Source organism: Psammomys obesus, unplaced genomic scaffold (assembly GCF_907164565.1).
Source record: "Psammomys obesus unplaced genomic scaffold, mPsaObe1.curated_primary_1811, whole genome shotgun sequence".
Taxonomy (NCBI): domain Eukaryota; kingdom Metazoa; phylum Chordata; class Mammalia; order Rodentia; family Muridae; genus Psammomys; species Psammomys obesus.
The window spans coordinates 11,269,973-11,291,685 of record NW_026596064.1 but is presented as its reverse complement, the minus strand read 5'-3'; the positions used below and the strand labels follow the sequence as shown (position 1 = coordinate 11,291,685).

The 21,713-nt window shown below is 48.9% G+C and overlaps 2 protein-coding genes across 17 annotated transcripts in view; both read right to left on the bottom strand.

Annotated features, from left to right (window-relative positions):
- The window catches only part of Meltf (melanotransferrin), a 23,266-nt gene extending 14,897 nt beyond the window's left edge, over nucleotides 1–8,369 (bottom strand). Inside the window, exons 1-6 of the mRNA XM_055624761.1 lie at nucleotides 8,269–8,369; nucleotides 7,014–7,168; nucleotides 5,368–5,467; nucleotides 3,365–3,547; nucleotides 2,319–2,475; nucleotides 1,190–1,257 (exon numbers count right to left, since the gene is read on the bottom strand). Of these exons, the coding sequence (XP_055480736.1) occupies nucleotides 1,190–1,257; nucleotides 2,319–2,475; nucleotides 3,365–3,547; nucleotides 5,368–5,467; nucleotides 7,014–7,168; nucleotides 8,269–8,317 (712 nt within the window). The 5' untranslated portion in view covers nucleotides 8,318–8,369. The remainder of the gene's footprint in view (nucleotides 1–1,189; nucleotides 1,258–2,318; nucleotides 2,476–3,364; nucleotides 3,548–5,367; nucleotides 5,468–7,013; nucleotides 7,169–8,268) is intronic.
- A 7,332-nt stretch (nucleotides 8,370–15,701) lies between these two features.
- Dlg1 (discs large MAGUK scaffold protein 1) overlaps nucleotides 15,702–21,713 on the bottom strand; it is a 187,041-nt gene continuing 181,029 nt past the window's right edge. For all 16 annotated transcript variants that reach the window (XM_055624814.1, XM_055624817.1, XM_055624807.1 and 13 more), the window contains 2 exons: nucleotides 20,548–20,639; nucleotides 15,702–17,430 (listed from right to left, as the gene is read on the bottom strand). In XM_055624814.1, coding sequence (XP_055480789.1) covers nucleotides 17,324–17,430; nucleotides 20,548–20,639 — 199 coding nt within the window. In that variant the 3' untranslated portion in view covers nucleotides 15,702–17,323. The remainder of the gene's footprint in view (nucleotides 17,431–20,547; nucleotides 20,640–21,713) is intronic.

The following is a 21,713-nucleotide window of genomic DNA, read 5'->3' as shown; positions in this document are numbered from 1 at the left end:
TTTATTTATTTATTTATTTATTTATTTATTTATTTATTTATTTATTTGAGACATGGTCTCACTGTGTAGCCTTGGTTGGCCTGGAACTTGCTATGTAGACCAGGGTGGACCCGAATTCCTGAGCAATGGGATTAAAGACATGCACCACCATGCTAGGCTTGGTATTGTTTTTTTCTTAACGCACAAACACTAGACAGTTACCGAGTGCTGGACAATGTTTACATTATTAACCATGGTATGTGTTTTAATTTTTAAGAGCGGTCAATTATTTAAAACAAGAGGAGAAGGAAGAGCTGTGGCGGCAGCTGGGTGGGCACACATGCCTACAGTCCCAGCACTCGGGAGACCAAAGCCTAGTCCGACACTTTCATTTATCTCATTTTTGCTTAACTCCGCTTGGAGTCTATATGCAGAATAGCTCATTTTTGTAGGATTGTCCTGTCCTAAAGACAGTTCCTTTAAAGACCACTCCCCAAACCCAAACAACAGTAAAAACAAGAAACACAACCCAAAACAAAGGCGGTAAGTCTTACACATCCTGCAAGGATCGGATGTGGTGCAAGTGGGTGAGGAGGGTAGGACCCAAACAAAGGTTTGCCTCAGTCCACAGTCTGATTGTGGTTCTTAAAAAAAAAAAAAAGCTAAATCTTGTTGCATGTAATTTCTACTTCAATTTCCTCTTCAGGCAAATCCAAAACTAAGGGACAGTTCCCGCCATGCCTATAATCCTAGCACTTGCTTGCTGTCCTCCTGCCTTAGCCACCCAAATGCTGAGATCATAGGCACGTGCCACCATGGCTGGCTAAAAGTTCTAGAGCGCAACTACTACAAAATTAGAACAAATTAAACCGACACATCACAGCAATCCATGTAAAGCAAGATTGTCCAGGGAAAGGCCAGGTCACAGGGGAAATGCTAGAAAGGGACAGGGCAGCTTGCAAGTGGACACTGATGGAACCCAGTGCCTTGCCTCCCCTGACTCTGCTTGTGGTACCAAGCAGTTGAAATGCTGCTCGTAACGTCACACCTACCCGTTGCCTGGGGGAGCTTGGGTACATAGACTGTGGGACTTAGCCAGCCTCCCCTCACCCCCCCGCCCCGGGGAGACTCAGAACAGCTCTACACCACCGTGCTTGCAAGCGTCTGGGACCAACCTGAGCCGTTCAGCCTCGGCCCGTTCACCACTCACCGTCAGTGTTCTCCAGAACTGTGCTGTGTTTCACAAAGGCCACGTCACCTGCTCCTTCCGCCAGGCACCTGTGTAGGAAAAGCCACGAACCTGGGTGGGACCCTGCTACGGCCACTCGGTCCTACCCTCTCTTCTACCCTGGAAATTTGGCCAGGGCTGCAGCGGGTGATCCTCGGGGCATTCGTCACACTTCTGCAGTTTTGGGGTGCCTGCTCCCAGAATGTTAGCTGTGTGGCTTTGCCAAGTTGTGGACCCATCATGTGTCATGGGCTAGGAAGATAGGTGAGGTGGGGCTCCTCTGAGGATTAGGGGTCTCTTACAGCCCGAGAAGGTCCTGTGGTGCCTCCCTTGGCCTGCAATCTGAAGCCCAGACACCCAAGGCATTTTGAAGATGACTCTCCTCTGAGACAGGAGACTGGACTAGAAAGCCTTTCACACCATACCCAAATGTCCTAAGTGGAAAGGACGCTGACTTTCGTATAGTCTCCCAATATGGGAGGCAGGTTGGGAACTACTGGGTCAAGGGGCTTCTTGGGTGCCCACAGCCAGAAAATAAACAGACCAGGCCCTGGATGGACCCAGAACACCGAGTCCTCTGAGGGCATAAGGAGCAGATATCCGGGGACATGGGGAGGTTGTAAAGACATGTCCTCCCTCTGTGGTAAAAATTGCTCCCTCTGGCCACCAATAAGCCTCCCACCCTAGGTATGGACACTAAGGACCGATTGCCACAGGGGCTGGGAACTCTCACACATGACATGGGATCAGACAGGAGCCCTTGGAATCCCTCTTGGGTCATGGAAGGATACAGGGCCAGTCAAGAGGAGCACAGAGAAAGTATCCAGTCACTCTCCCGCTCTCTGCCCTCCCTGATGGCCAGGCCTCAGAATGGGGGACCTGGCAGCAGCCTGAGATGGCTTTTTCCATTCTCTGTGGTCGGAGCCCTCCCTTTTCTAAACACACCAAACATGTTGACTTTTTGAGCAAATTCAGCCGGGCACCTTCCGGTTTCGTGTTTATAAACTAAGGGGGCACAGCTCTACATAATGGACTCTTTGACACCCTGCAGCCCGCAGTCAGTTCCCGGCTCCACTTAGCCCCTCCCACCGCACCCCACCGCACCCCTCACCGGAAGGCTCCGCTGTAGTCATAGTATCTCTCTAGCGGGCTCTTGTCGCACACGTTGTGCCCAGATGAGTCACCACGGCAGAGGCGACAGAGCGACTCGGAGTAGCTGGTCTCTCCTGTTCCAGGGACGCAGCTGCCTCCAAAATAATCGCCCACAGCTGTGGGAGGGAGCACGGAGAGATCACTGACCCCACGGTGGAGTCAGGAGAGGCATCAGCCCACTGTCTCCACTTCCCAGCTCACACCGCTGTTCCCAGACTAGGCGCTCTGACCCGGGCGGGGCCGGCCTAGCTGTGGCTGGGAAATGAAACGTTTTTTGATAAATGTCTTCGAAGGACAACTGAGTGCAAACTGGATTCTGTTCTCACTGTAGAGTTCGTTTTCAAACCAGCAGTCTCACCAGAGGCGGGGGGGGGGGGGGGGGAAGAAATCAGAGACGAGGCTTGGGTGGCCAAGCCGTCTGACCTATTGACCTGCACGGTTTTTGGTGGGGTCTGTTTTCCATTTATTTATCTTCCTTTCTTCAGCAGTAGGGCTCCGGAAGCACCCCTTGCACAAATATTTGCCCTCCTGATTGGCAGAGCACCCACCCCCGGCCACCCTGAGAGGCTGTGGCCCCCAAGTCCCTTGGGGGCTTCTATGGGTGAGGTCAGCAGCTTGTCTGGGTCCTGAAAATGCAGTGTCTGATCCGGTAGTGCTCGGGACGCACGTCTAGACAGAGACCACCCTCACTAGCCTACACCAGGACGATCTCTTCTTGGTCCTCTTCCTACAACCATGTTTGGGTCCTGTGCCTGGCTGTGTTCCATGGGCCACAATGGACCGGGCAAGCGTGAGTCGTGCTCTGCAGTAGCCAACCGGCCAGGAAAGGAGGCCACCAGGCGTGGCCAGCAGAGCAGAGAGAATGGCAGCCCTGGCTGGAGTCAGCCAGCGAGGCTCCTGCAGGGGGTTGGAGTTTCAGGATCCCACGGGGGACAAGAGTGCTACCTGAGCATACAGAGGAGAGGAAGGAAGAGCTGGTCCAGGGCCTTCAAGCTGGGCGCTCACCTTTGAGCACATCGCAGCCCATCACCGAGAGGTGGCCGCTCTCCACCAGGTAGCCGACAGGCACGTTCCAGCCTGCAGTCCGGTTGATGCCTGTGTGGCAGGACCTGACACCCTTCAGGGTGTCGATGGTTACGTTGGAATTCCTTCTGACCACGGCCACGGCATAATAGGAGGTCCCAATGTCTGTGGGTGGGGGAGAAGTCAGGAGTGAGGACAGCAAGGGAGGACGCAGGGCAGCGAAGGCTGTGGGAGATGGTAGTCAGTGTAAGCTCGTGGGCTTGCGCATGTGTGCGCATGCGTGTTCGTGCATGTACGGATAAAGACGTGCATGCGTGCTCGGTTTTCTGTTGCTGAGAACTGGAGGCCATGACCCCCTAGCTCCACAAGATTTGCCCGCACAACACCCCTCCTCCCATTCGCTAACTAGACACTCGAAGAGACAGTGATTCATTCAACTGTTCCTATTTTCCTTCTCAAGCCATCTGGCCATAGCTGGGTCTCCATTTGTTCAAGTCAGGGGAGCCTTCAATTCCCAAAGGCTGAAGCACTTAGGAGAACTAGGAGGTTTGCCCGAGGGGCACCATAGCTGAGGGAGGAGGCTAAACGCTCCCGGCGGGAGGAAAAACCATGTCAAGGCGCTGCGCGATGGGGATGGCGGTGGAGAGACACAGGCGTGGCTAGTGATGTGACCCCCAAGTCACTCAAGACCCTGAAAAGCTCTGGGGGTGTGGGCTCTGCGGCCTCACAAGACTCCTCCGGGCCCACCGTGGAGGAGGCTCATTCAGAAAAGACACAGAACTCACCTACAGAGACTGCAGACCAGAGCAGTCACACCCATCTCTTCCTCCCTGCCGCCCCTCTCTTTGTCTCTCACGTACACAGTGGTCACGGGCTGCTCATGACCAGAGCATGCTTGGGGTTGAGAACATTGAGCAGCTGTTTCCAGCCATCCGGTGCTGCCTCTCTCATGAGTTACTGGAACCATCAAGGCCGCTCCCACCAGCCTCCCTTCGCCCTCCTTTGTTGGTTTCCTGGCACCTCTATCTCTTGGCCTTTATTTTCTTAACAGCACTTGCCCTGTGAAGAACTGGGGTTTGAGGTGCATGCTGGCTATCTGACACCTGCTGTTGAAACAGGGTCTCTTCTTGCCACTGTGTTCCTGACAGGGGAACAGTGGGTGCTCAGTTAGCCAGAGGAAGAGCTGTGCTAGGGACCTGTGAGTCAGGACCGTTGGTGGCCTTCAAGGAAAGGCTGTTGGACTATGCCCCATGTCACGAGACTGTCACAAAGACACTGAGTGGCCAGCCGGAGTGTGAAGAGACTTGCACGAGGCCCCATTTGGGGTTGGGGGGCAAAGCAGAAGGGCAAGGCCTTCGTTAGGCCTGTGGGGGCTAATCAGACCTCTAGTGACACTTCGAAGGCCTTTGCCAAGACAGGAGGGGCCCAAGGGCTCATGAGAGGCTATGACTGCTGTGTTACTGACAGTAGAGCCTGGGCAGTGGGTGAGCTGAAGGAGACACACAGAGCAGGTCCAGATAGAAGGTGTCTGGCATGAGAGAGGGGTGAGGAGCCTGCCTCAGCTTCGGCATGTTTCTGGGTCTGCTGGGTTCTGCAGCTCTCAGCCCTCCCATCCCCAGCCCCATTCCCCACAGCTGCCTCTGACAGGGGCACTGAAGTGTGTGCCTATCTGGACACCTTGGTCAGGAGACATTTGCACACCAGGTTCCACCTAGGCCTGCCCCAGGCGGGGATGCTCCTCAGTAAGGGCCCAGTGGGCAAAAGAAGGGAGTGTGTCATCGGGTCACCCAGGAAAAGCAGACTCAGTTTCTGTGTCCCGGGTTTCAAGTGAGAAGTGGAGAGTTCTCGGAAGGGGTTTCTGCCTGGATCCCCACAGGTGTTCTGTGGAGCTGGTGACAGGCTTGGGGGCTTCAGGGTCACATGGCCAGGCCGGCCAGATGACCTCTGTGTGGAATACTCGCTTCCCCCCACACCAGGCCCCTTACCTTGGTCATATAGTTCACCCACCACTGGCTTCAAGCCATGCTCCTTCCCCGCCTCATAAATGGCCCCTCCATCCAGGGTGATGGCGTCAGCTTCTTGGTCCTGACAAGAGAGTGAGGGTCAGCCATCTCAGCCAGAGCTCAGTGATAGCCACAGGCAGCCCAGAGACCCTCAAGAAGCATGGGAGGTCTATACCGCCTGCCCTCTTCATCTGGCTCAGGAGCCTGGTCTTGGTCCTGCCCTAAGGGTCCAGGACTTCACTCTTTATCAGGCCAAGAACTCACCTTGCTTTTACCACACTTTAAAAAGTCAATTATTAGTTTTTACAGGATCACCATTGACGTGCATACTGAAAAACCGGGAGACACAAAATGGAGCTGTAGCAGAAAGTGGCTCCGAGACAGTTCACACAGAGGGAAGCCGAGAGGAACTGTTACTCGTTATTGATGCCTTCTGCCCTCAGCCAAGAGGGTTGGCTCCACTAGCTGGTTAGTTCCCAGAGGCCTCCTGGGGACCAGCCTGCAATGGAGATCCAGGACCTGTCCTACGGTGACTGCCTTCGTCATCACGTCCTGCCTCTGAGAATGGTTAGTGCAAGCTTAATGGGTCTCTCATCACCCAGGCTTGTCTTCCCATCTCACAGTTTCTCAGGACTCTGGAATGAGGGTTTCTTCTCCAAGAACCTTATTAGTCTCATTCTGGAAAGCTCCATGGCAGTGAGTAACCACTATCAGCCATGAAGTCACTGTGTTGGTTAGATTCCACCCCCCCGCCCTTGAACTTGACCCAAGCTATAGTCTTCTGAGAAGAAGAAACCTCAGCTGAGGAAACGCCATCAGACTGGCCCCGTGCAGCATTTTCTTGATTGATGTGGAATGATCCAGCCCAATGTGGGTGATGTCATCCCCAGGCAAGGGGTCCCGGGTTATATGAGAAGGCAACTGAGCAGGCCAGGAGGAGCAAGCCAGTGAGCAGCATTTCTCCGCGGCCTGTGTTTCAGTGCCTGACACCAGGTTTTCGCTTTCAGCTGTTGCTCTGATTTCCTTTCATGATGGACGGCAAGCCATACACTGAAATAAACCCTTTTCCTTCCAAGTTGCTTTTGATCATGGCGTTTCTCATGGCACTAGAAAACCAAGCTAGGGCTGGAAGGCAGAGGCAGGTGGATCTCTGTCTCTCAAGAGAGAGAAAGAATCTCTCTTGAGTTCAAGGCCAGCCTTATCTACAGAGTGAGTTCTAGGAGAGCCAGGTCTACATAGAGAAAACCCGTCTCAAACAACAACAGCAGCACCAAGGAAAAGAAAAGAAAATCAAGCTAGGATAGTCACTATGGCTTGCTCTCTCCCCCAAGAGTGGGGGGCATCGCTGTCCCCACCCAGCAGCGCCATTGTGTCCTGCCTGGGGATTTTCTCCACTTCCTCCTGTCCTCGCTGATGCCCATCTGGACCACAGCCCCTCTTCACCTCTCACTTGGCAGGAAAAAGTCAGGCGCTTGGTGCTGGGGAAACTCAGGAGATTGTATTGCTCAGCCCTGGCAGAGGGACACCGGCCTCTTTCCCAGTGAATGGGGCTGTTGTGTGCGCCTCCTGAGTCAGAGCCCTCTTGTCTGGGCCAGGGGTGGGGAACAAGAAGAAGGGAGAGGCCTCACCTTGATGAGCTGGACGCAGTGGTCAGCTGAGGTGCCCTGGACGCAGAGGAGAGAAGGCTGGATGCCAGCTTCCTGGAAGGCCTTGCTCATGTCCTTGCATTTCTGCTGCTCCGGGTCTGAGGTGGTGCACCACCGCAGCTCCACTGCACCGAGAACTGTGGGGTAGGACCGTTGACAGCACTTGTTCCTCACTTATCCGGCCCGTGGTGACCCTACCAGCCTGTATGGCCGGTCCCCTGCCTTGCACTCCCACGGAGAGGCAGAGAGAAGGAGGCAGGGCAAAGCTGTGCTATGGACCCTAACCAAAGCTCATAGCTGCTTTGCAGATGGGTGGCTCGGAATCTAGCCCACTACAGAGCAAGTGGAAAGTTCCTGGGATAGGGCTGAGCCTGCGGCAATGTCTCCAAGTCTCAACAGGCTCTGTGGCTAACAACTTCCTATGCCTCCTGCTCCCCCCACCTCCTAAAAAGCATTTACCGGCCCAGGATCCCACCTCAGCTCTGTCCCTACCCTTCTGCATGACTGAGGTGGTAACTGTGGGTGCCCGGCCATCTACAATTGCGTAGCCAGGCCCCTGCCAAGGGAAGGAGCAATAAGAGAGGCTGAGGACTGGGTAGGTGGGTTCAGGTTTCTGCTTCCGTGACTGGTGACGTCGGGAGACCGGGAGACTAATTTGCAGTCTAATTTCCACCTTCAGTGTTGGAAGCCAACTCATGCGGAGCTGAACACACAGGTCCTCCGTGGGCTTCCTTATGGTGCCCCTTGACCAGACTCCCTCAGAGTCTCAGGGAGCGTCCCAGCAGGAGCCCAGAGACAGGGGTTCCGGACTTTGTAGCCAGGACCCTCTGGAGGCCTAGACATCTGGAAATTGCCTTTGGGGCTGTTCTTTCATCTCCAGCTTGCACTCCATCTTCACAAGGGTCAATCTGCAGCTGCCCCACAGTCTGGCGACTACCGGGACATTCCTCTGCCTTCCTCCTCTATGGGGCTCAGAGCCCTCAGCCCTTGTCCCCAGGCTCCTTCCTTCTTCCTCCTCTTTGCCCTCTTTTCTCTCCTCTTATTGCCAGGGCTGCTGCATCCCCTGAGCTCCCTCCCGCCTCCCACACCAGACAGACCACCGGGGGCTTTTCTAACATCTGGCATGATTTTTTGAGGCCTGTCTCAAGGCCGCCTCCTCAGCCCTTGGGACGTGTCGCTGAACCCTGGTGGGTGTGAGTGCTGTTTGCCCCCTTCCCTCCCTCAGGGACACTCTCACCAGTGCGCAGGGCCAGGACCAGCCAAAAAGCCACGCTCAGGAGCCTCATGGCAGCCGTTGGGTTGGTTGGGGTCCTGGGTCGGGCCTGGCTTCCTTCTCCCTGGTCGCTCCGGCCCTTCACTATTTGAGCGCAGCCCGGGCAGAGTCCACGCCCCTCGACACCCCCCCCCCCCCCGCACTGAACACCTGGGCTGAGCAACGTGGCCTTGGCTTTCTCTCTGGCATCCCCCGCTGACGCCTCCTCCTCTGCCCCCTGCCGGCAGGTCCAAGGTTGCTGACACAGCCACTCCCTGGCCCTCACAATTTGCCTCCCAGACCATCCTCTTCCGTGCTAGAGGACCCCAATGTCCCATCATCCTACCGGACAGGGACACATTCAGAACTGGAAGGAAAGGAAGTCGGAAGGTCAGAGTCTGAGCTGGAGGGAAGCTGGTCACGAAACTCACCTGCCTTCACAAGCGATGATCTGGAGACGTGGGGATGAACCCACGATTCCGTAGACATTCTCCGAGGCTCATCTCTTAGGTGATTCTAGACCGTGTCAAGTTGGCAGTGAACACTATTACGGAGGGTAAAGTTTCAGTTCGGGCGATGAAGTTTTGTAACTAATGTTAACATTAGTTATTAATATGATTAATAACTGATGCCGCTGAGGGGGACTGGAAAGGGACTGGCTGTGGACTGGGACGAGGCTGCAGTGGCACGGTAAGGGTTAAGGCCTGACCAGGAGTCTAGGTCCTCAGAGCGGGGCATCTTTACCTATTTTTCATAATTTCTCTCTCTCTCTCGGTGTGTGTAGGTCAGAGAACAACCTGCGGGAGTCGGCTCTCCCCTTCCACCATGAGGATTCCGGGCATCGACCTCAGGTAATGAGGCTTGGCAGCTGTGGGGGGTGTTGGGGGACACAGAGGTCGTTGTACTCAGAGAGAAACACTTGAGAATCAGGGACGTTAGTCACGCAGGGGTCCCCTCAATGGAGGGATGGATACCGGCATTCCACCCAGAAAGCTGAGAGCGGATTTGTTAATGACCTGGTGACCTTTCTGCTCTCTGTGGAGGCAGACTTCACCCAAATCCCCCAGGACGGTTACCCCAGACTCTTCCCTCCCTAGACCGTTACCCATCCTTAGGGGATAATGTCCTGTACTTTGTGGCCTGCTGACCTCTGTGCTATGGGTCAGAGACCGCGATAGATTCTAGGCCTTTTAGCTGTAGAACCCACCCTCACGGTCACATGTACTTGAAGGAGTTTCCATGTAGGCACACCTCAAGCTTTATTGTGCACCTGGAATTGGACCGAATGGACTGATGTTGCCTGGAAACCTTGCCCCGGATTTACTATGTTTTAAATAAACCGCCTGGCATTAGATTCCCCAAATTCTGATTCACGTTGACGAAATCAATCCGCACCGAGTTTTCATTCTTATCTCTTCAAACGGTTTTCTTCCCTGAATGGCACCTCAGGGACTCTTTCGGAACCTCATATCCCTGCTCAGGGCTCAAGACCAGAGAGCCTAGGGTTTGGCTGAGCAATCCCCATGGAAGCATGATCCCTACGCATGATTCTGGGAGCCTGGATTTACAGAGCTGGAAAGTGGTGGATGGATGGTCTTCATCTCATCACAACTGCTTCTCGGCCCTATAAAGAAATCTTCAGGCAGAGGTGGCCAGACCTTCAGCATTTGAATCACTGGGGCACCATTCAATCTGCCATAGTCAGTTACTATTCTGCTGGTCTAGGCTGAGCATGGGATGTTAGAGTGCCGTGCCTTCTTCGTCCCTAGTCCCATCTATGCTAAAATATGCAAGGACACTGTTGGGTGATGAGCTGAGCTGAAGAGAAGCACCGTCCAGCTCTAGATATGCCCGACTCTCCCCTTGCCTTTCCTCAAGGAGAGAGAGCAGGCACAGGCAGGTCTGAACTGCAGGCGGGCTGGCTGGGGAGCTCTCGGTGCCAGCCCAGGCTCATCAGGGAGAGGGAGGAAGCCTGATCTAGTGTTGTGGGGTATTCACCAGGGAAGGTCGCTTGGACATGGGCTAAGCCAACAGAAAGTCTTTATTAGCCAGCCAGTGACGACACCAGGTGTTCGGGATCCCAGGATGAGTTTTAAGCACAAAAATCTTGTTCTGGGTTGTCATACTTCAGTTAACAAGAACAGTTAGCCAGGAGTGGAACTACAAAAGCTAAAAAGCAAGATTATACATTTGGAGACTCTTCCAGGGCTATATATATGGACTTTGATGGATTAGGCCTTTGATTTGGTTTTGGCGGGTGGTGCTGTCTATGGGCTGAGTTTTACAGCCTGAATGATACTTCCATCACGGAGTCAGCCGTGCTTAGGTCTGGTTCCTCTGGTAGGGCTCCATGCACGGGGCTTTGTGCTTACTCGGTACGGTTGATTCCACCAGGCAACAATAAGACCACTACCACAATTCTGAGCCAAACTTGAAGCAAGCTTGATTTGACTGGGGCGTGCCCAAGAGCTGAGCAGCCACAGCCCCCTAAGTCAGGTTAAAAAGAGCAGCACTGGGTCCATTTCTTGGCAGCTTTTTAAGGAGGAAAATCACGAGGTGTTGCAAAGCAAGTTTACAGAAGAGACGAGGCATTAAGTTACTATAAAAAAAAAATCTCAAAAAACAAAACCAACCCAACAAACAACCCCCCACCCCAAACCAAACCAAAACTCACCATGTGGCCACTATGTGATTAGGGAGGGATCAAGGTCATAGAAGGTAAGGGTATTCTCAAAAACATGTCAAGGTCATGGGTTGGGGCAGATCAGGTGCCAGGAAACAGACTTAAAAACAGTGACTCCATTCTTCCAGTAAACGGAAACTTTTTTTTTTAATAACAATACATCATACAGCTCCTGCCTTCAAGATGGAGGTAGGCAGGTTCCTCAGTACACCAGTGCTCCACTCTCCTTCCCTCCTGTCCCTGCTTTCTCCAGCTCCAATGTCCTGTGGCATCAGGTGCTAATCGTTAGACCCCAGTGTACCTACCCAGAGCTCAAAAGGAAGCAGAGGCATGTGGCACTACCCAAGGATACAGTACTACAAACGACCAATCACTGGAAGCGGCATGGCCTCCTCTCTCCCCTCCCCCCCTACCCCCTCCAGCAGGGGCGAGATGTGGGCTCTCCTGCTCTCCAGGATTTGAAAGTGAGGCTGGCAGAATGGAGGGGCAAGCTGGGATGTGGGCACTGGCAGGGATCCTCCTAGGCAGCAAGTGCCTTTATCCACGGACTCATCAGCCCGAGGATGGTGACATCTTACCTACCGCCCTTTCAACATGTCTGGGAACATACACAGAATACAGTAATGTGTGGAATATAACAGATGTTATATATACAAAGGGAAAAGTGGAAGAGATTCTTAAGGAGAGCATCAGCTTTGACCAGCCAGCTAAAGCACAGATATTCTATAGAAGAAGACAGCCGCAGACTCTAGAGGAGGTACCTGGGAAAAAGGAGGTGACATTGTAGCTCAGATCTGGCATGGCCCCAGTCCGTGGTGCTTACACGAAGTAGGAAAAACTTTTAAAGTGGGTCCTAGTGAGATGCAGGTTATAGTGGTGTGTCCCTGAAGGGGACTCTTGGGCCCCTGTGTGTCTGTCCCCTCCTTTCTTGTTCTGGTCGTGAGGAGTTGACCTAGACCCCTGCTTCTGTACCCCTGCCTTCAGAGGCTTCGAAGTAAGTGGTCCATTCACTATAGACAGGACCCTGCTGATCTGGGAGCCCCAACACACTTCTGTCAAGTTAGTCACCGAAGGTGTCTGTTACCAGTTGTAGTTAACACAGACGGGAAAGGGTCTAAGAGGGTCACATCTGCAAACAGGTCACTGCGGCTGGAGACAGCTCAGTGTTTAGAGCTTCCAGTGTACCTCCGATGACCTGAGTGTGGTCCCTGGGACCCACATAAAGGTGGAGAGAACGGAGACCACTCCGCTGTCCTGTCCTCTGATGTCCACACATGTGCTGTGGCATGCTCCTGTGTTTACACATCATACCCACACAGACCAAAAAGAAAATCTCCTTAGCCCTGAGCCCTCGTTACTAATTACCGAGCCATGGGAGTTTTTTTTTTTTTCCTGAAAATTTTACTGTAAATCCAGATCTTCAATTTGTAGGATTACAACAGTTAAAACATCTTGGTAGAGTTTAAAGCCACTAAAAAAACCATCAATTTTGTTGAAAAGTCATGCTTCAATCTGAGCAAGAGCCAGGATCAAAGGAAGTAAAGGCAGAGAGCGGAAGGCAGTGAGACTATGTGGCCTGCCATGAGATTTTTCATACTCTCTGGCTTCTTCCCAGGAGGTGAAAGCTGATGGGGGATGAAAACACCTACTCACAAGAAAGATGAAATTGATACAAAGAGGGAAAAATCACCAGGCAAGTTCAGGAGAGATTATGATGGTAGGAACCAGGAAGGAAAGGAATATATATACCTAACCCAAGAGCCCCCAGAAGGCTCTTAGTGTTAAATGACTCTGAGGACTGTGGAGATCAGAGGGCAAGCCGAGGGAAGGCACAGTTGCCTGGTGGTAGCTGATCAGCCAGGGGATAACCTGTGAAGCTGATGACTGAAAGGACCACTGTATCGACCGTCTAGGAGCAGAGGAGGGTAGGGACCTGGATTAGAGTGTTGTAAGAAAAGTGTGACGTTTGGGGAACAATTAATAGTATCTGTTGACTGAAAAGTTGGGACATGTCAAAAGCACCAGTGTTGAAGTTTAGGTGTCTAAAAGAACATCCGAGGATCCAGCCAATTATTAGCCACAGGGAGAGAAGAGCCGAGTTAGTTGTCAGGTAAAGCCGACCCGAACCAAACACTGAACATTCAGAGAAATGGAGCTATCTTCAGAGAACTGTCTCTTCTGGGCTTAAATACCACTGGGGAAGCAGGTATTTTTGATTAAACGACTCACAAGATTTAGAAAATCTTTTTGTAGAGACTCATACTGTGGGACATATGGAGCGCTCATGCATGCTGCCGTAGCTGCTCCATCTGGGAGGTAAGCGAGCCTAATTTTAGACACCCCGAAGACAGTGTCTTAGTGATGAGATCACTCATCTTCCCTAGAGAAAGTTCCCATCCTGCACTCATTAGCAACTTTCATATGGCAACTGTTCCGTGTACTGACTTCCATGGATTTGTTACATTAAGAAAGGAGAGTACATTAATTGTACCGTAACAGGCTTTGTGAGTTTTTGTTCATATTCCTTATAGTTCCTTTTAAAAATTTTACTCATAGTAAAAACATAATCATCAGTACAGATATACAGTTCAACCAAAGCCCATCCCTAACCATTCAATCTTTGAGGCAGAGGTATGTGCACATGTTTGTGCTGGATAAATACCAAGATTCCTAAAAGCGTTAGCCCACAGCCAACCTAAACAATTGAAAAAACAAAATGAAAACACACGGTGTGCCATCTGCCAACTGTACTCAGCTATGAAGCCAGCTGACGAAAGGACCCTAAATACACGGCACTCAGGTCGTATTTCTTTAAATCATGTAGAGGAATAGTTAAAATCCACAGGGTTACTATCCCAAGAAATCAGGCAACTAACACTTAACAACCCTTTGGAGCTTAAGTATACAGTCGGTTCCTTTTTCTGTGGAACCTGAAACCTGGGGTCAGCCCGCCAATGGAGTTGAGGTGGATCCTGGACACCTTGCAGGGCTGTTCCAAGGCCTCAGCACTTACAGTTATTAACCCTTTGGAGTTAAATTTTTTTTTTCTGAAAAAAAAAAAAAAAAAAAAAAAAAAACAACCCAAAAAACTCAACAACAAAACCCCTAAGGTTTCAGTATCAAGCTACTTGACCACCAATTCTGCTCCAGACAATGTGTTTTGTCAGCGCCTAGGTAACCGTATTCAAAGGAAGAATGGAGAGCAAGTGACAGGTAACCCAGGACAAAGCGATCAGTGCGGTAGTGACTATTTAGTTCTGACGCAACTTCAGCAGCATTTTCTAGGCTACTGCCGAGACCTTCAGGAACCAACAACTCTGAAGGACTTGTTAGAGATATGGTTCTGAAACTGCAGATGCGAACCCAGGTGCCTCCCAGGCTGGGTTACAGCGGAAAATTCACAGCATCTCTGAGCAAGAAGATATTGTTAGATGAGTGAAAATGATCAGAAGGGCTGATCATTTTTCAGGGAGTGACTCCAGGTTTCAGGTCCCAAAGAAAAAGGAATGAACTGTATATTCTGACCTAACACATGCTAAAGCTTATTTTCCCTCACACTGTCTCCATTTTAGGAAGTACAAAGAAAGCAGCAGGCTCATGCTGCTGACAGCTGCCATTCAGAGGCAGCTACCCACAAGCAGATCCCTTCACGTTACACTGCAGAGCTCTGGAGGAGAGGTGATGGCCCCAACACTGGACAGCACAATCAGACAGTCCTAATTTTGGCCAGGAGAGAGACACCTATGAGCCTGTCTCAACAGAGTACGACACTCTTCTTGGTTTTTACTCTTCTTCCTTCAGTAATTCCCATATCTGAGGATGGGCTAACCTTGCACAGAAGCAACAAGAACCAGTGTGGTAGAATGCCCTGCCAGGAGGCGGCAGTTCAGGGGATGTGGCCGGCTGTGCTGACTCCGAACTCTGATGACAACGGCTCCAGGCTTCTACGTCATCACATTCCTAAGAGTAGAGCCTTAGTAGCTTGTTGGCTCTAATAGTTCAGAAGACAAATTTTGCTTAGTATTAAATTCCCCAAACTGCCCTCATGATTAAATACTCCAGTGGTCAGTAGGAGCTTGCATATCCGTTGGAGGTCTGCTTCTATTTACACAGGAGTCTGACGCAGCTGCAGAACAGGAAGTGAACAGAAACGTGGAACCGAGCACATTTTAAGTCATTTCCTCCCAGCTTTGGAGAGATGCAGTTTTGAACTCTACGTATCTCCACTTTCTGGCCACATCATGCCAGGCAGGTCGTTCCATTTAAGCCTTAGGGTTGGGCTAGTGACAACTCTCTTCAAAATAATTGTTGCAGTATACTAACATGGATCTAGTAGTTAGTAATGTCATTATTAATAATCTTTAAACAATCCAGAAAACTTCATGGGTACATTTTAAGACATCTGGAAAACCCAAGACAACTCTCGGTACACGAATGCCATGCCTTTATGATTTTTTTATGGTCTTCAGGGTGTGGCCACCGCCACACATCAAAATGGCTTATGCTGGGTCTCCCTTGTTGTAAGGTGGTTTCTGAAGCTCTTAGCATCTTTCATTTTCTACCCTAGTGTATGTTTGGAAACAATCTACTGTATCTAGTGCAAGAACTATACATCTTGCCCCATGTCTTTAAACTTAACTATGTAATGTGAATTATCCCAATAAATGTCAGCTTGTTTAAAAACAAAAAAACAAAAAAACAAAAAACCTCCAAAATTCAAGACACATTTAACATATGGATTTTACAATAAAGTTTATTAGCTGTTCTCCTCTTTCTCATAAACGGAATGGATAATGTTGATAATTCTTTACAAACGAGTACTCATTTAAGAAATTTTAAAGAGGTTGCCGAAACCACATATTGAATAAACAATTCCAAAGAGCAATGGGAAGCCAGATGATATTAATAAGGGACTAGAAACTCATTTCTCAAGGCATTTTGCCTCTCACTAAAATTGCTGACGTAGTTTGCTGAAAAGATCTGTGCAATTCTAGTACAGTGCAGCTACGAAGATCAAGTGTCCGGGGGAGTCTCAAAATGCAGGCTGTTTCTCTATTAATGAAATGAGGAGAACTAAAAGGAAAGGCAGAGGACCAAAATCAAACTCCATGACAAGAACACAACACTGACAGAGAACCTAGGAACGTTCTGGAACTTCTGTAGGAAAGAGGAGAACAAGCTTGTCCTACTTGCAATCTGGTTTCCCTAGAGGCTTCTTCTCCTCACCACCACCATACACGGACTTTCAGTTCACATGATTAAGGAAGGTAAGTCTCATCAATTAATATTTAATTTAAAAACCAAACAAAAAGTTAGAAGTAGGTGGCAAAAGAAAAATATATTTTAAATATATATATATGTTTGTGTGTGCAACTATGTAAAGAAAATAATTCCCATAGTTACAGAGTTTAGTTAAAGAAAGTTTTATATATATTTATATATTTTATTATAACAAAATAGGCAGTTATTGTGGGTAAAATAGTCATTAAAATCTGACCCCTCCCTAAGCGTACATTAAAATTTCAGGCTATGAATTGGACTCCTTCCCACTGCCATGATTGCTACATCTCCACGGAAACATTTTCTTGTCTGCAGTTGTCTGTGAAAGTTCCTCACCTGTGTGCAAAGGTGAGGCCCCGCCCTTCAGCAGAGCCGTCACCAGAAAAGTGTACGGACAATGCTTGAGAGGCACACACAATGAGCAGGCCGCATATGCTGATCAGAAACGCTCGAGCAGTTATCCCTGGCGAGCGTGCCAGGGGAGGGCTCACACAACAAAGGCCTCGTGAGTAACACAGGGCCCTCCTGAGATCGTGAGTTAACTCAGGCATTAATTTTGAAATAAAACCCCTACTTTTCTTATTTGTCTTTAATGAAATAATTACTTTAATGCCAGAAGTCAATTTAGGAAAGAACTTGAGAGCTCATACACCGGCCAAACCATGCTATTACAGTTAAGCGTGCACAGTTGCTCAAGGTCCACTGAATCACTGATTAAAACCACTTTTCTTTCATTTGTACTAAAATTGGAAAAGAATGTATATAAAGCTTTTCTGAAAATCTCTTAAAGTTAACATTCCCTTAAACATTAAGGAATTTTACAATTTTGCATCTCCCCAAACCCTTGATAGCTGGTCAGGCCATTCATCTTCAGTTCTGAAAAGTGGCCAGAAACCAATAGTAACAGAATAATACAGACGATGCAACATGAAGGAGACACTAGATGTCAAAAAACGGGCACAACCGCCGACCATGATGAGGGATCTCAGTCAGTGTGAGAAGAGCGCTGAAGACAGACTCCAGAGGACAAGGCAGAGAAATGAGACCGTGGGAAAAGAAACAGAGAAACATCAGTCTTCATAATTTTTCTTTTGCAGGGACCCAAATATAAGGACCAGAGTGTTCTTCAATTATCTGCTTCACTTGGTTGTAAATGTCCTCCAGCGTGTCTCCCTGTACAAGAGCTGCAACGACAGAGAGTCAGAAGTGGCCATTAGCTGTGCTCCTTTGCCATCACTGCTGAACTGGAGAAGACATACTATCTGCTTAGCAACAACTGTTGCTCAGCTAATCTCACTACTTGCCCAGCACACACAACTGACCAACAGTAAGACATGCCATTTCATCTTTACCGTTCGTTTACTGCTTAGTCCGCTGATTTGGCGCTTGTATTGGCTCACTCACTCATTCATCTGGCTTGCACAGGCTCACTGTATGCTCTATCTCTGATTTATGCCCCTCAGTCATTAGTTTTATTATTTTAATACTTTTATGGGAACTACAGAGAACAGGCACAGCTACTTATGAGGCGGTGGCAGGGCAGGACCTGAGGGAAAGGCAGCTGATTATGGATTATGCACTCTGCCAAAGTATGAAGTGTACCAGGTACCAAGCCTAGGTGGCTTGAGATCCATAATCTGGCGTCTTGGTAGTTAGAAACTACTAAAGTCAATGTCAGATGTTAAGTAAAATTATCTTGGTGGTGAATGAGGTTAAGTATCCTATAAGGAGGAACATTTATGTGCATCAGAAGAGCTTCTACGTAGCTAAGGACATCTGGGTAATCAAAAGCTTTATAATGTTTACAAGTATCAGTTGTGCTCACATTTTGAGCTACATTTAAGTATCCTTTAATATCTGTGAAGACAGACATTTGGCAAAGACCAGTCTCATCTTGACTGGCTCCCGGTGCTTCACAGTGGCAAGCAGTGCATCACTCTGGGGAGGGACAACTGCAGAGAAACTGCCTTGGGAAACATATTCTGTTTACTAAGAAAGTCGGAGTTCTCCCTGGGTTGGAAGAGCAAGAGGTCAAGGCCACAGATACCTTACCCGTTACCATTAAAACCAACACCACCATAACGGTTCAGCCTGGTATCACAGGACTGCATGGTACAGAGACTGCAGTGGCATGCCTGCCCAAACTCATGGCATCAATCTAAGGAGATTCCATAAGGCCTTCATCCTTCAAGAATGTCGAGGTTAGCTGGGTGTGGTGGGGCAAGTCTTTAATCCCAACACTTGGGAGGCAGAGGCAGAGGCAGAGGCAGAGGCAGGTGGATCTTTGGGAGTTCAAGACCAGCCTGGTCTACAAAACAAGTTCCAGGATAGCCAGGACAGCCAGAGAACCCTGTCTGGAAACACGAGAGAACAAAAGCCTGTCAAGGCCATGAATGGCCAGTGAGGAAAGGCTGGTGGCAGCTCAGTAAAGTAAATCGGGATGTGCGGCAGCTCAATGCAGCATGTGCTGTGGATTGGGAAAGAAAAAAAAATTTTGTCATCTTACTCTAACAACTGCCAGCATCTGGGGAAAGCCTGTATTAAAAGGTGAGATTATGAGTATTAAATTTCCTGAGTTTTATTAGTAGCACTCTCACTATATGAGGGCTATCAGCAAACACTCAAATATCCCTTTTTAATTTTTTTGAAATACTAACATATTTAGAAGTAAAAGGCATCTATTTGTAACTTACTCTCAGCTATTTTAGAGATAAAATGAAAACATGTGGAAAAAATGGATGAGCTGTCCTAAAACTCACTCTGTAGACCAGGCTGGCCTTGACCTCAAAGAGATCTGCCTGCCTCCCTCCCTAGTACTGGGATTAAAGACGTATACCACCACTGCCTGGCTGCATGGGCTGTTCTAATTGTGCTTATATTGTTATGGTTTCTCTTTAAGTCTGGAGAGAAAAAAGGCAGCCTTTCCTTCAGCAGGTGGCTTATGCTATCGGCGCACTTACTAGAGCTCACGTGGTCACTCCTCTCAATGAGGTCAGCTGAGACAGTATGCACCCATGGCCCCAGCTACTCAGGTAGCAGATGTAGAGGGGTCATTTGAGTCCAGGAGCTCAGGGTGAGTTTGGACAACACAGACCCTATCTTTGCTCACCAAGTCTAAGCTGCTATTATAGTGGTGGGCTAGCTGTTGCCAGCGTGAGGCTGTTGCCCACGCTAGCCCTCTCACAGCCTGTGTGCTTGTGTCCCTTATGTAGGTCATATGGTAAGAAGGCACTCACAAACTGCAATCCCTTTCATCTTGGCATTTCCAGTCCTCCTAACTGCTATAAAACTCTTGCGTCTGCCCAGTCTACAGTGTACCGTCATAGTAGCAGAAAGCACACTAAGATGCATGATCCAGGGATCTCATGTCTGCTACATATTCAAATGAAAAGAGACAATCATCAAGGAAACATCTGCAATTCTTTGTTAAGCTCATTATTCACAATAGACAAAATAATGAAAACCATCTAAATGTTTGTCAGCGAGGAAAATGTGGGGTATATGAGATTATTCAGCCATAAAAAGGAGTCCTGTCATTTTTGATGACATGAGTGAATATATGAGACATTAAGCTAAATTAAATAAATTAGACACATAAAAATAAATTGTACGTGGCCTCATTAGTTGAGGAAGTTAAAGTGGACTCACAGAGGCAGGGAATACAGTGACAGGTCCCAGAGATTGAGGGCAGAATAAAGAAAGGCTGGTCAAAGGGTTTAAGTTTCTATTTTTAGGAGGAAATGTGGTGATGCGGCCGCAGGTTGCATGTGCAAGGCCCCAGTACTGGAAAAACCAGACCCTTAAAGAACACTTTCTGGGTATCTAATGTACGGATAATGACCACAGGAACAACAGTACATGCCAAGCGAGCTCACCAACACACAAATACAAGCACATACACACCCACACAGCAAGAGCTGTGGTGGCAGAGGTACTCCTATGACTGTAGTAACCAGCTTACAGAGTATGTACTATCACCGTATACCCTCAGCACCCAGGATACCTGTCAATTCTATCTCAGTAAGCCTAGGGAGAATGGGTCAGATTTACAAAGGGTAAGAGAAAATCAGAGGCTTCAAAGAAGCACTGAAATCAAACCTACTTTCCTCTGGTCAATCAAGAATTATTCCTGTGCACACAAACCTAGGAACACTACAGTTAAGGTTCCCCATTACCAGCTAGGATAACTTTTGGGTTTCCCACAGACCTTACATGTTTATTTGAAATCTACAGGACTAGTGACTACTAGATGTGGACACAGAACATTCTCCCATAAAGGCACCATCACACATGGTTCCAACCTGTAAAATGTTCAGTGAATTCCTGTTCCAACTTCATGGCTCTCTCAAATGTTTTTCTGGCTTGTTCTTCTGTTAGGCGCTTATTCATTTCCCTACACAAATAAATTTAGAAATTAGTGGTTTGCACATTGTAATATTCTTTGAAGAAAGTTGACAGAAGACATACAGTTCAAGTCTGTGTAAGCTGTAAGCGTCACTGAGGAGAGACGCAGTCACTAGGCCTGCTGTCTGGGACGTGCAGTGGCGAGGCTGCAGCACTTTCTACACCAGCTCAAAGCAAGCAATGCATTCACTGCTGACAGTTGCCACTGTGCACGGCCCATTAAAACGGGATTCACAGGCTTACAACACAATCAGAAATTACAGTTTGGGGAAATACTGAAACAACTTAGTTTCTTCACCAATAAAAGGAGCAGAATGAAAAAAAGAAAAGGAGGAAGACTATAGATTAAAACTTTAATTATCTCTCATGAATAAACCTTATTTAGAACTTGGCTAGAGGAAAAAAAAAACTGCCAACACATAAGACACAAGGAAAGAAATCTGACTCTATGACTTTATTATACTGCTAGTTAAATGCTATATTCACAGTGGGGGCGCTTTCAATTCAGCTATTACTTTTCTAATATATGAAATGATACATATGATGTTTATCTCAAAGTAATCTGGGTATGTGTGAACAGAGTGAACAATCGGAAACTCTAAGTCTTCCGCAGCTGACAATGGCTCTGTGGGGAGTTTGTTCCTAACCTGTAAGAGGCAGCTCTTGCCATTCTGCATGGCTGTGGCACAGTGCCCTTGCCTTCTTTAGAAATCTGAGCACTTCTTGTAGGGTAGGTCTAGTGGCAATGAACTGCCTTTGCTTACCTGAGAACATTTGCATTTCCTTTTTAGAGTTGTTCTACATGTGCATGGTAGGTGGGCACATGTGGAGGTCAGAGGTCCCATGGCTCTAGGGATGAGGCTTATGCAGGGAGCTCTGCTTCCTGCTGGGCTGTATCTCCCACCCTGTCCTTTCCCTCATTCTCCCTGGGTACAGGGCTCTGGCTTGACAGGCTTTACTTCACTGCATCAACCAACTGCTTTCTGACATCCGAAGTTTCGGACGAGAATGATGCTGATCATCTTATTGGAAACTCTCTTGTATGTAATGAGTCATTGCTCGT